General features: G+C 42.4%; 2 protein-coding genes across 5 annotated transcripts in view; one reads left to right on the forward strand and one right to left on the reverse strand.

Annotated features, from left to right (window-relative positions):
- Nucleotides 1–3,008: 3,008 nt before the first annotated feature.
- Nucleotides 3,009–12,247, reverse strand: dctn2 (dynactin 2 (p50)). 4 transcript variants are annotated; one of them, XM_029826962.1, is made up of 16 exons: nucleotides 12,035–12,247; nucleotides 11,676–11,744; nucleotides 11,116–11,124; nucleotides 10,344–10,349; nucleotides 9,617–9,713; nucleotides 9,408–9,469; nucleotides 9,166–9,264; nucleotides 8,797–8,957; nucleotides 7,546–7,696; nucleotides 7,285–7,350; nucleotides 7,120–7,158; nucleotides 6,785–6,862; nucleotides 5,933–6,004; nucleotides 5,345–5,447; nucleotides 4,304–4,395; nucleotides 3,009–3,756 (listed from the first exon to the last, which is right to left on the reverse strand). In XM_029826962.1, exons 1-16 carry the CDS (start codon nucleotides 12,068–12,070, stop codon nucleotides 3,670–3,672), a joined length of 1,227 nt encoding a protein of 408 aa, XP_029682822.1. In that variant the 5' UTR covers nucleotides 12,071–12,247; the 3' UTR covers nucleotides 3,009–3,669. The 4 variants fall into 4 exon arrangements, with proteins under 4 accessions (XP_029682822.1, XP_029682824.1, XP_029682823.1 ...); XM_029826964.1 differs by lacking the exon at nucleotides 11,116–11,124; XM_029826963.1 differs by lacking the exon at nucleotides 10,344–10,349.
- A 1,803-nt stretch (nucleotides 12,248–14,050) lies between these two features.
- LOC101072357 (kinesin heavy chain) overlaps nucleotides 14,051–15,131 on the forward strand; it is a 38,890-nt gene continuing 37,809 nt past the window's right edge. Inside the window, exon 1 of the mRNA XM_003973536.2 lies at nucleotides 14,051–14,515. Within this exon, the coding sequence (XP_003973585.1) occupies nucleotides 14,387–14,515 (129 nt within the window). The 5' untranslated portion in view covers nucleotides 14,051–14,386. The remainder of the gene's footprint in view (nucleotides 14,516–15,131) is intronic.

A 15,131-nucleotide genomic window follows, 5' to 3' on the forward strand; every position in this document is an offset into this window, starting at 1 on the left:
TCCACATGCACAGCCCCATAGCAACAGCGCCAAGCAGCGAATAGAAAGGCCAAATACTGTCTCTAAGAGCCGGGTTAAAGCGCTGCAGGAAGCGCCGCGCACACGTCACGACTTGAGTGGCTGTTGCTGAGTAGTTCTGCATACTTTCTCTGCGCCTCCCCCTCCTCCCCCATCCCCCCACCCTCCCCCCACCTCCCCATCCCTGCCGTCTGTTTGTTCTGTCGGAGCCGTCGTCTGCGCCCTGTTCAATGAAACACTGTTTACCCTCCACACAGGCTGCGGGCTGCCTCTTCTTATTGTTTAAGTGTGTCCAGAAACGGCTGGACTCTTTGGCTGATTTGGTTTTTGTTTTTGTTTTTTTCTTGTCATTTCCAATAACTCGAAAAGTTACAACCAAACCATGTAAATGATCTGTGGATTATTATACCACTGGATATGTTGCTGTTTTCTTCTTTGTTTTTTTTTGACAACTGCTCCTGTTGTTAGGTTTTTGCTGACTTTTCACTCCAGATAAAGTAAATACACACACACACACACACACACACACACACACACACACACACACACACACACACACACACACAAAGACTTCTATTGGTGGTTGATTCTAAAAAATATCATACACAATACTATATCGCTTTTTATAAACATGTATAATTTAATCACAACTTATTAACGATTTAACTAGTTGATGTTTAAATTTGTAGAAATGACACCTTTCTTTGACAAATCACTTGGTTTAGATAAACAAAAACGTCGATGAATGGCTTCTTTATTTTTATCGCAACGAAATCACTTGAGGATGTTGTTTTCCTTTGTATTAGAGGCATAAAGGATTTCTGTCCTGACCATGTGCCCTTGGTCAAATCTCCACACCCAGTCCTCACACACACACGCACACACACACACACACACACACACACACCAGCTGTCGGAATACTTCCCTCCACTGAACTCATACAGCTGTTAACATGATGATACAGTAAATCATTTCCAGATCTTTAGTTTTTTTCTTTGTTTTTCCTCATCTTAAAAATACCATTTAAAACAGCTTAAAAATAAATGGCAGTGTGTGTGTTTGTGTGTGAAGTCAAAACCAGTTCTGAGCCATGAAGACAGCGATACTGATGTCAAATTAAGCAAGCCCAGGCCAACAGTCCTTTGTTACCCACCAACCGCCCGTGTGTGTGTGTGTGTGTGTGTGTGTGAGAGAGAGAGAGAGAGAGAGAGACTCCGTCAGGAGGCTTCACGTCTGTCTTCTCCTCTAACGTTCAACATTCACACGGATCCACTCCAAAAATCTCCCCCCCACACTGACGTCCAAATGTTGCCTCCACTTCTCTCAGAGCTTTAGGAGGACTTTGCAGACAATCTTGTTACAATGTTAAATCCCTCCGAACTCCCTGTATGTTGAACCTATACTCGTCACAAAGCCTTGGTTCTGCCCCACGACAGGCACGGAAAAAATGTGATAAAAAGCTCAAGATCCGTTTTTATAAAATGGAAAAAAGTGCTCTGGTTTTAGATAATCAGATAAAACACAATAAACATTTCCATCTCCAAATATGTGTGTGATTGAGTTACTACTTTAACACAAGGGGCTTTGGAAATTCAACATTTTAGATTATAATCCACGCCAGTAATTAATGATCTTACTGAAAATTAGTTATTATTAAGATGAAAGAAGATAAATTGTGACAAGCCATTAAAGAAAAACAATTTAATAATTGCTCTTGTGGGCCCAGATTACTTCTAGCAGTTAAGAAAAGCTGTGGTGTTGGGGGGGGGGGGGGGGGGTGTGTAAAACAGGAATAAAAAAAAGAAGAAGAGATTGTAAAGTGTTGAACTTTAAAAGGCTGTCTGAATTGGTGGGTGGACAAGCAGCCAGACCCTCACTTCACCCTTTTCCTCCCTACCTCTTATTTATATAAAAGCAGGAGAAGTCTTTTCTGAGGGATCAGTTCTGCCTGAAGCTGCTCTGTTCAACCCAAACAATCAAATATTTCCTTTGTCCTGCGGTGCGAAGGAGCAGAGAAGTGAAGGTTAAAAAAAAGAAGAAATTTTGTTTGATTTATTTTCCTATTTTTGTCCACACAGTGGGGCAGCATTGATGTGAGCTGCTGTAAAGATGGTGGAGCTGGGCTGGTCCAATTCTGGTCCATCAGGAATAGAAGCTTAGAGTGTACGCCGTCATATACAGTTCACAGTTACGTCATCCGGCTGGGGCTTTCCCTTCCAAGGTGGATCTATGGCTCCAGTTCCCTGAACTTGATATGTTCTCACCCAGTACCGTTCTGATGTTCCCTCGGCACCAGATCCAGTCAAATCCCGGTTAAATTCACAGACTGAGTAACTCCAGTTTAACGTTATACCAAACCGTGCTCCCTGAACTTCAGTGCACGATGTCTGGATGACTCAACAGAAAGATGAACTTTAAACTTTCCCCTTTGCATCTGATACAGTGACACCAAACGTTACTGCACTCAATCACCCCAGAAATATTCTGTGATAGTTTAAGGAGATTCCTTTACTAAATACTAAATGGGACTGTCTGGAATGTGAAAGTTAATACATACATTAGACTAAATAATTTGACTGACATTATTTTAAAAGAGATTTAATGAAAATTTACTTCCAGGGTCAGATATATACATGACCAGCTTTATTGTAGTGTGTGAAGCTATTGATACTTTGCTGCCATCTAGTGTTCATCAGTAGACCCGCAACGTCCGTCTTTAAAAAATTACAAACCATCATTTTAATATGCGCTTGCATGGCTGTAATAACATGTCAGTTCTGTTTAATAGCAGTTCGAGGTCGATGACAACAATGTCTGTCATCCAGTCATCCTCGTGTCCTGTCTTCCTTGTTCAGACGTGTCTGCAAGTGCCCAAACAATTACAACATCCCTTTGAATGGTTTTGTTAATGGGTTTCAAATCACTACAGGAGTATATTTTCTTTTCTTTTCAATGGGTTGACAATTAGCTCTGCAAATAAGAGGCCAGGTTTTATTTGATTTTGTTTTATTGTTTTTTGTGTGACCACATATGAACAGTACAGCTGACTTGTGCGATGTCAAAGCAGATAAAAGTCTCAACCGTGGTGTCTGCTCTCAGTCATAATATTATAGTTACAAGCGACTGAGCGTGAAGAAACAATGGCGAGCATATTTACAAGGGTCCCATCAGTGACATGTCCCCCTGGTCAGTCCTGCTAGAACATCATGAGACAATAGACCGCGACATCATGAAAGAACAATCCGTCAAATCCAATACAACCATCATGTGACCGGACTTCTAAAGGCAAAACAAATATTAAAGGTTCCATGGAAAAGTGGGGATTTCTACCATTTAATACAATTATAAAAACAATCCAGTCTAAAAGTCAGAAATCTTAACTGTCATTAATGGAGCCGTGCATTCGTTGAGCAGTTTGATGCAAGTGAAGGAAAGAAAGAAGGGTGGACAAGGACATTTGGTCACTTTTGATGTTTTTTTTTATGATTTCCAACCTTCTAAACATTCCACTTGGTGAAAAAAAAAAGGCAGAAGCAAAATAGAGAGCAACAGAGGAATGGAGACCACAGGTTCAAAGCGTACGCGTCCCTTCGTTGCTCTCTACATTTTGTCCATGTCCTCCAGGCTGTTGGAGGACATCTCTGCCCTCTTTATTTAGAAACCTTCTTCATTCTCTCATCTAGAGCAGAAAAGTTCTCTTCTATAGCGAGCAGGTTTTCCTTCATTGTCTGCTGAACCTGGTGGGGATAACAAGTGAAATATGACCGCTAAGAAGCTAAATGAGTGCAGATCGTTAACAGCTATGAGGCCAGCAAGTATGATGGGATGAAGAACCACAAAGGCTGATTTTCTGGTTTTGAAATGTCAGAATTCTGCATTTCTCTAAGTGGCTTCTCAGATCTTCTCTGCGCAGCAGTGTGACAGACGCCACTCAGCACATGAGCCACTAGTGGAAAATTAAAATCTAAATTTTAAACCCGCTCCGCTCCTCCAGCTCATTTATTAAAACTTTGAATTTCCCATCTGGGCTGAGGTCATGACCCCCAAAACCATCCTGCGCTGTTTTTTTTTGGTTTTTTTAAACTATTGTTGCCTTCACAACAGTTTTTTTTTTTCCATAGAAGGATTTTACTACCAATATATCTTTGATAATGTAGAAAAAATAAGAATGATTGAAAACGGGAGACCAAAGTTCACAGAGAAATCTATTTCTATTAAAACACAGTATAATGTTACTGCTTGTGTCATCTGGCTGTGGAAGCAGCGTGATGCTGGACGTCCTACCTGTGTTAGCAGGGTGTTGTTGTCCTTCAGAGAGTTGTTGATCATCTGTTGAGTGGTGTCCAGGTGGGTCAGCAGCTGGCCAAACTGCATGGCTACCAGACAGACAGACAGACAGACGGACAGAGCGACTGAGCATTGTGGTGTGTAATTTGCAGTCTTGTCTCTGCTCAGGGCTTAACTGATAACAGAGACAGGAGCCATCATAACAGATACCAAATTGTCTTTTGTACAGTTTTTACTTGCTTTTGTCAGTGCAGAAGGATCAGAAGAGGAATAAAGCCAGCGCTGCTGCGCCGTGCTGAAGAGAGACAGCTAACGGCGCCGCGTGACAGATTGGTGCAGAGAGGCCGAATGATAAACGACTTCTGAGCTCTGGGGATATTTGATCAATACAATCTGCTTTCATGTGTTAAAAAATAAAAAGATGATAACCTGATATGCACGTATCGCGCATCTCTTCCTCCCCAAGGCTGCATTTTGCACTCAGTAAAGACAGATTGATTCTAATTGCGTTATCATTTAGGGGCTCTGGAGTGAGGACTTTTTGTACTGCTGTGACAGAATGACAACGTTTTGCCTAATTCTATTATCCACTTGACATCCGTTTCAGCTTAGAATCTATCATTCAATCTTCACATACAGATGATCCAAAGATTTAGAAAATGCTGATTACAGGACAAGAATAAATTGGGAGCGCAGCTACTGTGATCTGGGTTCATGCTCTATATTGTCCTACATATTCTGAATATTAAAATATAAGTAACCCCCCCAATGACCTACATACATGCTCTCCTTGAACTCTCATGGGCATTTGAGGCGTCATGGTCTGCAACAATGCTCAGGTATGTGATGCATGTCAAAGAGGCAGGATCCAAATTTCCCAGCAGAACATTGCTTAATGTTCTTAATGCCTACTGGCCTGGGAACGCTTTTGAACTGCACAACACAGCACAAGAGCTGCAGTTCTGAAGATGCTCTGACCCAGTTGTTTAGCCAACACCTTCCTCTTGCCCCGTTTCCCTACTTCAACAACTTGGTTACCTTGTTCATGCAGCTCCTTGACAGCAACAAGCCTCTGCACCACCTGAGGCACAGAGGTCGACATGGCATCCCACTTCTGCACCACATCATACAGCTGTGACACCTAAAAGGGTACACGAAAAAAAGTCCTAATTTTTGGTTGTCAGCAACCACATAACAGCTGTGTTGCAATATTCAATAATATCAGTGCATGCAGTTTTGAAATAATGAATGAATGAATACATTATAAGGTCAGTTAAGCACTTTTAAAAAAAATAAAAAATCAATCCTTCAAAATAGCTAAATACTGCCCCCTACGGGCGATAACACTCAACACTTTAGCTCAATTCACAGGTAAATACTCTTGCAAAGTGCTAAATCATCAATAGACAGAAATAAGATACAGCCAACATTTACCAACTTCCTTTGACAGCTACAACCAAGCAGCTGCAGTATTACATTTAACTATAATATTCTCTAATACATGCAAATATATCTCCTTCTTGATATCAGTTATCTGGGCGAGAGGGCTCCCTTTCATTTTTGAAGCAATTTCCCAGTTGATAACTAAATTCTACACAGGCTGTTAGATGCACAGGAGTTACCAACCTTATTCTGTGTTTCAGCATCCTCAATAGCTGCCTTGTGTTTAGCAATCTCATTCATTTTTCCAAGGACACTCTAAATGGAAGGGGAGAAACTCTTAGAGAAAGACTAACAATTCAACGAGACATTGAGATATCTAAAAGAAAAACAGTCAAACATTCCAACTTTACTATGCATTTAATTAAAAAGGCAGATACCCTTCGTGTGACTGTGCATTCCTTAACAAGTAAAGGATGTCAAGGCTTCCATCCTCTTATTATGTCGCTTGAATACTGCTAAATATTCTTATAGTCTAAAGTCATCAGATACATTTTTCAGCAACTCTAAATACGTCTACGTACTGGTTGCCCTGTGGTTTTTCTGACTTGTGGGCTGTTTTCAGCAAGTTAAAGGTTAATGAGGCTGCAGTAAAACAACGCAGAAATGCTGAAGGATGGTCTGATCCAACAACAATGTTGTGGACTGTCAGAGCCAGACTCAGCCATGCACGCAACGAAAGGTCATTCACTTCTGATTCCCACAAAAGCTGATAGCATTTTAGCAGGTTTGAAGAAGATTTAAGGGGAAATAACAGTGTTGAGCCTTAATCATAGAGATGGTGCTGAGATGGTCGTCAAAGGTGCATTACCCAAATGTGCATAGGTAATTTAAATAGCATTTATTTACCCCATGGTTCAATGAATTCATTTATTAAAAAGTAAAAACTGACGACTGTTAAAAACAAATTTGGATAGCAGAATCAGACAAGTTAATGGGGGGGGGGGGGGGGAACTACCCACAGTCCTCTTGTTTCACGGAAAGAAAATCACCAATTCAAGCTAGTGTGTCACTAAAATGATGTGAAAAGAGCGTTACCTGCAACCTGGCCTCGACTTGATCAAGCATAGTAGAGTCCAGGGCACTGACCCGTGCCTGCAGGAGTTCTATAGTGTCCTGAAACAAACAAACAAACAAACAAACAAACAAACACACACACACACACACACATTAGACTTTACAATCTTCAGCAACTGACAAACTGGTGTGCTCTTTGCAGCATGTCCGACTTCCCCAGTGACACTAGACAGAGACTTCTAGACAGAGACTTCTAGACAGAGACTTCTAGACAGAGACTTCTAGACAGAGACTTCTAGACAGAGACTTCTAGACAGAGACTTCTAGACAGAGACTTCTAGACAGTTCCTTCTTACCATCAAACTTGCTCCTTGTACACCAGTGCTCAAAGGTCCCTGCAAATGTAAACACAGCTAATCTGAGACAAAGACTTTCCCTACACACCACACCGATGATAGATTTACAAGTCTGCTTTGTGAAAGCTTAAGAAGATTGCTGTGTTTTCTTTGAAGGATGCGCACCTGTTTGTCTGATCCAGAGCCAACTGCAATCTCCATCTCTGCGAGACGCTTCTCCAGCTCTGCGATCTACAGAGACGCAACACAGAAAACATGGCTGGCAGTGACAACAACGCTCCCCCGGACCCGCACACGCATCCACACGCATCCACACACCTTTCTCCCTTTCCTTCATTCGTGACTCAAACATTTCTCTCATGAGATGAAAAGACATGACAGCAACCGCATGCATGTGAAATCAGCCGAGCCGTTCATCCTGCACACCTTGGCAGACTCGGTGAATTTCTCCTGTTCTGGTCTGCTGTGTAGTTCGTACAGCACCACTCCGTCCGGACCTTTAGCAGGCGCTGGCTTGCCGTCTCCGGGAGCGCCGCCCCGGCTGCCCTTGGCCGCTTCCAGCTGGGTGAGCAGACGCCTGCAGGCAACAAGGAAAAGAAGTCAGGAGGATCAACGCATCAGTGTGTTCAACACCGTAATCAGCCTCAGGTACGGCTGCAGACTGATTCTTTGTTGGCTCTGTTGCTGAACTTGCAGCCTTTTCAATATTGGCTGTTCTCCCACTACTTCTTTTCCCATTTTAATCAATTCCCTTCTGTTGTTTTACATCAGAGAAATATTCTCTATATCCTGCAGCACCTCTCCAGTTGGTTCCTGAATTTTTGCCATTGCAGCAGAATCATGCAAGCAATAAATTCCAATTCTACTGTGTTGTCCTTGTTATTCCACATCCTCTATATGTAGCTGGAAAGCTCAGTCAAATTACCTCCAATTGCCTTCCCTCTGTCTTACTATCAATCTTCAGTAATTGTGCTGCCTGATAGCGCAGCTTATCAACTGCACTAAATGAGAGTTCATTTTCCACTTGCGTTTCCAGTCAAGCAGGCAGTAACGTCGCTGTCGCAAGTCGATGTTCTGTGAGCAAGACAGTTGCTCCATTTCCTTTAACCCGTTTATGCAAATCAAAACTGAAGATGGAAATGTAAAATTAGACATTCATTAAAGCATCACTATTGAGAGATGCTTTTGACAAACGCAAAAAGATTCTGACAGTTCCATTGTCTTCATCGAGGACTGCTTCCAACTATAGTCTGTAGCAGCCACACAACTATTTTGTAATGCAGCTAGTGTGGTTTTTCTACTCTAAAATCTATTTGGAGGTCCAAGCTTTCCCACCTTTGAGAGACATTTGGCAGTATTAAAGTGGATGAAGCCAGTATGGGGATACGAAAGGATGATCCTATAATATCCTATATGTTCCAAAGTTCCACCAACAACACGGATATTTGCCATTAACCAGCAAGTTACACAACGCTTGAGTTAGACTTGACTAATTACTGAACGAGCAGATGTGGAGTTCTTACGCTGCGTTATGTGTAACTCTTCAACAAGTGCTGCCTAGTAACTAGAATCACTGCAGAATGTGACCTCCTGTGATCCAAAGACCTCTTTCTGATTCTGTGTGTGTGTGTATGAAAAGAGCCATTGTCTGCCAGCTCCCTCATCGTCTCGTCTCACCTGGCCAGAGCGCCATCTGGGTCCGCCAGGTTGATGTGTGCCTGTGGCCCCAACAGTGAGTCCAGATGGGCAGAAACCAGCTGCTGTTTGAGTTGGGCTGCCTGCTGGGCCAGGACCACCGGGGTCAGCCGTTCCTCTGCGTTGCATTCCTTTGTTGCGGTCTGAAAGCAGAATGGCAGGTGAGGAACTCAGTGTTACACAGCAACAACAACAAAACACGGGTCAATAAAGCACGAATAAAAAAAAACAACAGCCTGGAGTGTAACCATCATGGTTAGTGATCATGTTTAGTATTTCCTCTCTCTAATTGTCCTCTTGGAAAAGGGACAAATATGCTAAGACACCCTTAATATCCAACCGTCAACTCACCTGGATGGCATCGACTTCCTGAGTGAGTTCCTGGATTTCGTTCACCAGACGTTGGTACTTCTGCTGTGGGGTCTCTTTTACGCCACAACCTTCTCCAAGCTAAGCAAAGATAAAGGAAATGGCACTGATATCACACATATACTGTTGTGCTGTGCTACTGACAATAGCTCAGAAATAGTCCTTCACTCAAATGAAATCTGAGATTCTTGAATGCAGATAAAAGACAAAATGAATGTACTAACAATTTCAAAGTCTCCGGACTCATAGCCCACCCTTCGGCTTCTGCTGATGCGGTCTGAGAAGTCTGTAAATAGGATAGTCATGTGTTAGGGGTTTGTATAAACAGTTTTGGGCAAACCTGAAAACAACCGACTTTAATTTTAGCAATAGTAATACAGCTCCACCAAAAAAAAAGGACAAACCAAGCTACATGTTTGCAGGTGGTACTGACCGAGTCCTTTGGTGTTGACGTGCTTGTCCTTGAACTTGTCGTAGGCTGCATTGGGGTTGACCACAATCCTCTCCACGCTGTCGCTGCAGAGCTCCTCCTGTGGTTCAAACGTGGCTGTTAGATAGAATCAAGACAAAGACTCTCCAAACACAGCAAATGGGCCCTTTCTTACTGACCCAGTCAACAAAATGCAAACTGATCAACACGCTCGTAAAATACAAAAGACGACACATGGTCAACGGCCTTAATGTGTTAAGGAAAAAAGTGTAGCAATGAAATCAATGTTGTGTTTATTACTAAGGAATTAGTCACAGAAGCTGTTGATTAATGATAAAAATAAAGTACACTAAAGATGTATTGAGACCTGATTAGTGATTAAAAGCATTGAAACAGACATCCATGCAGCCAAGTCAACTATGGTAAAATCAAAACTACGTGACACAGGATGACAGAACCAACACTTATATCCATAAACTGTCTTCTAGATTTCCAAATTATAGCTGTTCAATTAGTGGTTGTCAGCAGCACAAACAATACGGCTCATTTGGGATGAATTTGATGACGACCAGATTGAAATGAAAACACCAGTATCACATGTAAACAGATGAGTCTGAGCACACATTAAAAACAGAAAACACACGCACACACACACACCACAAGGATTTTTTCTACAGATGTAGGGAACAGGAGCGATGAGGAGGAGTCAGGTAGTTAGTTAGGCTCTTACCAGCTCCTTGGGTTTCCAAAGAGAGTTAGAGAGAGTTAACGGAGGAGCAGGGGAGAGAAAAGAGTCAGGGGGGAGAGAGAGACAAGACAGATTAATATGGTTATCACATGCCATGCACGCAACAGGAACATTCAGCTGGGGTTGGGAAAGTTAACAAGAGAAAGCAGTGTTCTGAGACTGGCTTCTTCAGAATCCTCCAGACACGCTGGTCAAATGCCTCAATGATGGCAGTTCTCTCTCCTCTCCCCCACTTTTGTTACATTGGAGGGCAATGATCTGGTTCACTTCTGCCGTGACCAACAACTTCAAAACAATAAAACGGCACAAAACATGGAACACTCTGGGCGAAGCAACTTTCTCAACTCTTCACTTGGCATCGAACTTATCTCTGGCTGCAATCCTCTGGGAGAGTTTTACAAAGCAATCATGCATTATATGACATTTAGCATATGTAAAACAATTCTTAGAGCATGACAGTTTGAGAATGATGAGATAACCAAACCAGGAGCAAGAAAAAGATGGGATTAAAGAGCGTCTGAAACCCACATTATTCCCTTAGAATCGCAAGTAGGAAGAAGAGACTCAGTAATATTCACTTCCAAAGAATCAAAACAGATGAATTACAGGAGGTGTTTGCAACTCTGTTCAATCCATTCCTCAATTCTTCATTCCCCATGACAGAGGCAGGAAAAAAAGAAAATACTGACTTTCAAACGCATGCATTTAAGAGGTGTGGCGTTCAGCTCGGAGAGTAAAACAGAGCCAGTCTTACTTGTACAAACTAGGTTCCGGGCAGGGGTGGGAAAGGGGAAAAACAAGGTGGGACACAAGGAAGGGAAAATGCTGATTAGGACTCAGCTGATCAGTGAACAGCCTGGAAACATTCAGTTTTATTACTGGACCAGAACTCCTTCATGGTACCTGCAGTCACTGGGTTTGGATGACAGCTTATCAATATTAGAATACAGTGAAAAGAGAGGTTTTAGAACTCCTGCCTCGCTTAAAACACACAGAACATATTTATTAGGCCATGATCTTTATAATAGATCTATTTTCTCTAATGGCATAAGCGTCTTCAATGGTTTTCTATTTACAGATATCAAACGGAAGACTTAAATAGTACCATTGAAATGACCCCTGTGATAAATATCAATGAGGTGTCAATTCACCTAACCTGGAATGACTAAAGCATATTTCCACTGTCAAAATTGTAATAGCTGCCATTCAGTTAACAGGATTCTGCCCATCAGTGTAAACACTTGTTAGCTACTTGTGCTAGCTGAATACGGATGCTAACTATAGAACTTTGCGTCAAAAAAAGCAACCACTTACCGACTCAAACTGAGCTTGGTCATCTTCTGGAAGGTCTCCTGTCTCATACACGTCCGGCTCGTTAAAAGCCTATTAAAGGATACCAAGAACAATACAACATGAAAATTAAGCTTTGTATGGCCAACGCCCCGGCCTGTGCCACAATTGATAGAGGGTGGCAAGTTTCTCGAAAAACAACTACCAAACTAAAATATACACACAATTAGAGATTAGTCGAAGAATCGCGATTCGCAACTGTATAAGAATGAAAACCTCTCTACATAAATTGTATTAAAAGAGAGCGTGGTTAGCTAAATTAGCCGCTAGAGCCTGAAGCTAACGCTGTCAAACACAAATTGCTCGGTGGTGTGTCTACTTACAATTCCTGGTAGATTTGCGTATTTAGGATCGGCCATTATCAACCAGAGGTTAAATCCAGATCCGCAACCAACTGAATGTAAAAGCCTTTCTTAAATTTCGCAACTTGTCGATACGTCGGAGTAAATTATAACAAAAGATACAGTTCGCTGGTCAAGACCGGCAGAGCGCTACAGTCTGAGATACTCTGCTGGAGTCTGACAGGGAGTGTGCTTGTTTTTATCCAAAGCGAAAGGCGAATGAGCGGTGATATGTTTGTTACACCAATAGGAGTGTCTCCGCTCCACAAAATGTTGTAAAACAAACGTACTCGGATGAGCGCATCACTTCTGCGCATGCGTAACGCCTGGCCAATACGAACCCTGGTCTTATCTTTATAGTCTTACATTTGCGTCTGAGTTTTTTTTCAACGATCACCCCGCGATCACATTTGCGTATTTAACATAATCATTTTATGAAAGAAAATGCATAGTTATTTCGTTAGGGAAATATGCACATTAGTTTAGTTGAAATGCAGCATCATGTCACACGGTGGCGCTAAAGGCTCATAATTGCACCGCTCCCTTCACTTGCAAAAGCTCGTCAAATAAGTAAAGTATTAATTGGGATCTTTGCTGAAACATTTTTATTTAATCCAAGACTTGTTGTAATAAGCTTACATAAAATAGCAGTAAACAAGCAGATCCAGCAAAATCAAACAATTGATCGACCACTTGTTTTTTGAAATCTAGAAATAAAATATCCAGCAAAATAATTAGAATTAGGGGAAAAATGGTTAATAGATGACTGGATGGAAAATAGATTGAATGCATTGTTGAGGGGAGAAGGAGCAGCACTGTTTTAGAGTTCTAGGTATCTTTTATCATGCATTCACAAATCAGGACCTTGAAGGTTGGAAAGAAAGTGGTATTCTTCCAAAACACAAGGCTACATCTAGCCTGAAAAGGACAGTCTGTTCCCTCATATAATGGCTCTCTGAAAGGGTAAGGCTTCCTTTCAGAACTGCGAACGTATGTACCCCTGCAACAGACTGGAAAGCCCTGGATTTCAAGGTTAACCTATATTAATGTGACCATACTACTCGATCCAGACACATTAGCAACTTCTACGCCTCTCTTCCATCCTCTCCCTTATCTCTAATATTCTTGAGACACTGGCGGTGATGCAATAACATGATCGCCTGGAGAGAAACTGTCCGTTTGATATGTTTCAGTCAGCATTTCTGATGTCTGATGTTGTTAACGCCACTTTTTACTCTGAGTTTGTGCTTCTCTTGTTCTTTCTCTCTCTCAGACACACTCTGTACTGGCCTCTGAACCCCACTGACGACCTTAGATTGACCTCTTGCTTCGCCTGACTGGCCATCATCGGGAGGGTCCTTCAGTGTGAGCTTGGTCCTGCACAGTTTCTTCCTGGAGGTTTTATTTTTTTTAAAATGATTATTTTTGTGCCCCTGTTGCTTGGTGGCTTCCACTAGAGCACTTTGAGGTGATTTCTATTGCAGTCGATGCTGTATAAATAAAGTTATCTTATGTCAGGCAGGTCTTAATAGAAATACTCCTGGGGGGCAATTAAAGGCAGGATTTCATTTCAACGTCAATTGGTCATCTCGTTGATCTCTCTTGGTCAATATCTTGATCTATATGGAGTACTCACTCCAGAACATTGATGCCATGGCACAAATGACTGCGCTTTGGTGTTCACGTGATTGTTTGGATGACATGATTACATTGTTATAAATCAGGTGGACATTAGAAAACGCAAAACCAAAACAAGTCACACAAAATGCCACTTCGCGTGTGAGATAAACAGCACCGGTGGGAACTTGTCCCTGGTCACCCAGTGCAGTGCAGTCGCATGGATGTGGAGTCGCGGCTCCATCTCGGTCCCAGTGCCCGGCGGTGCTGATGGGAGCAACGAGGTCGAGCACGCCCCGCCTCCATAGAGAGAGAGAGAGAGAGAGAGAGAGAGAGAGAGAGAGAGAGAGAGAGAGAGAGAGAGAGAGAGATGCGAAGCATGCTGCTGAGGAACCTGCAGCTTCTCTAGACAGTCTTCCCGGCTGGACCACTCTGGATTACACTCTCCATTCACAACTCTCCGTCTCTTCTTGGACCTGCAGACCAACTGCACCCGAGTTTGCACTACCTCTCTCTTTCTCCTCCTTTCCTTTCCCTTCTCTTTCATTTATTTGATGGCAGTCTGTCCATTGATTCCTCCACCGTCAGCATCGCTCCGCGTGTGATGGTTCCAGCCCGCGTTCAGGTGCTTTACGCGAAGGGGAATTTATTTTTTGACAGTCACAGATAAAGAAACCTCCAGCCCTTTGAAAGCACGTCCACAATTTGTTTCCCAGCATGGCTGATGCTAACGCGGAATGCAATATCAAGGTGTTCTGTCGATTTCGGCCACTGAACAAGCATGAAATTAGCCGCGGAGACAAGTTTCTGCCAATATTCCAGAGAGAGGACACTGTCATCTTCGCGGTGAGTTATTTCTAACTAGCTGGATCTTTTCCCCCCCTATAGATCGAAGCAGAGCTGCTGTTGCACTCTTCCTCGCACACGTGAAGCCCGGGAGGCTCCAGATTCTGGGCTCCAATTAATCAGATCTGACCAATCTGATCCCGAATGTCGGCGATAATCTCAACAGCAGCTTGAATCATTTAGGTTTTTACTGTCAGGAAGAAGCAGCAGCAGAGCTTGATGTCATTTAAGAGGAAATAGACCATAAAATCAAATCAATGGACCATCAATCAATATTGGCAGAATCATTGCTTTTGATTTGAAATGCAGCCCTTCATGTTCCAACCCTGTGATGAAGGAGACAATATTGGGATGGAAAATGTGAAAAAGAGATTTTGCATACTGACCCCTCCTTTTGGATTTTTTTCTGTTGGTTGGCTGGGTTTAGTGTGCTTCTTCATAATAATTCTTTTTTTTCTTCCTGCAGCCAGCATCAAATGCACTGTTGATCCATTAACTGCTGAAAATTTGCAGTCCCTTTTAGCTTTTGTTGCACACCAGATGGATTTTAGGAGTGGCTATAGGGGCTCCTGATAATTACCACCAATGTTTCAGGTGATGCAATGAGAATGAAGCG

This window comes from Takifugu rubripes, chromosome 19 (assembly GCF_901000725.2).
Source record: "Takifugu rubripes chromosome 19, fTakRub1.2, whole genome shotgun sequence".
Lineage (NCBI taxonomy): Eukaryota > Metazoa > Chordata > Actinopteri > Tetraodontiformes > Tetraodontidae > Takifugu > Takifugu rubripes.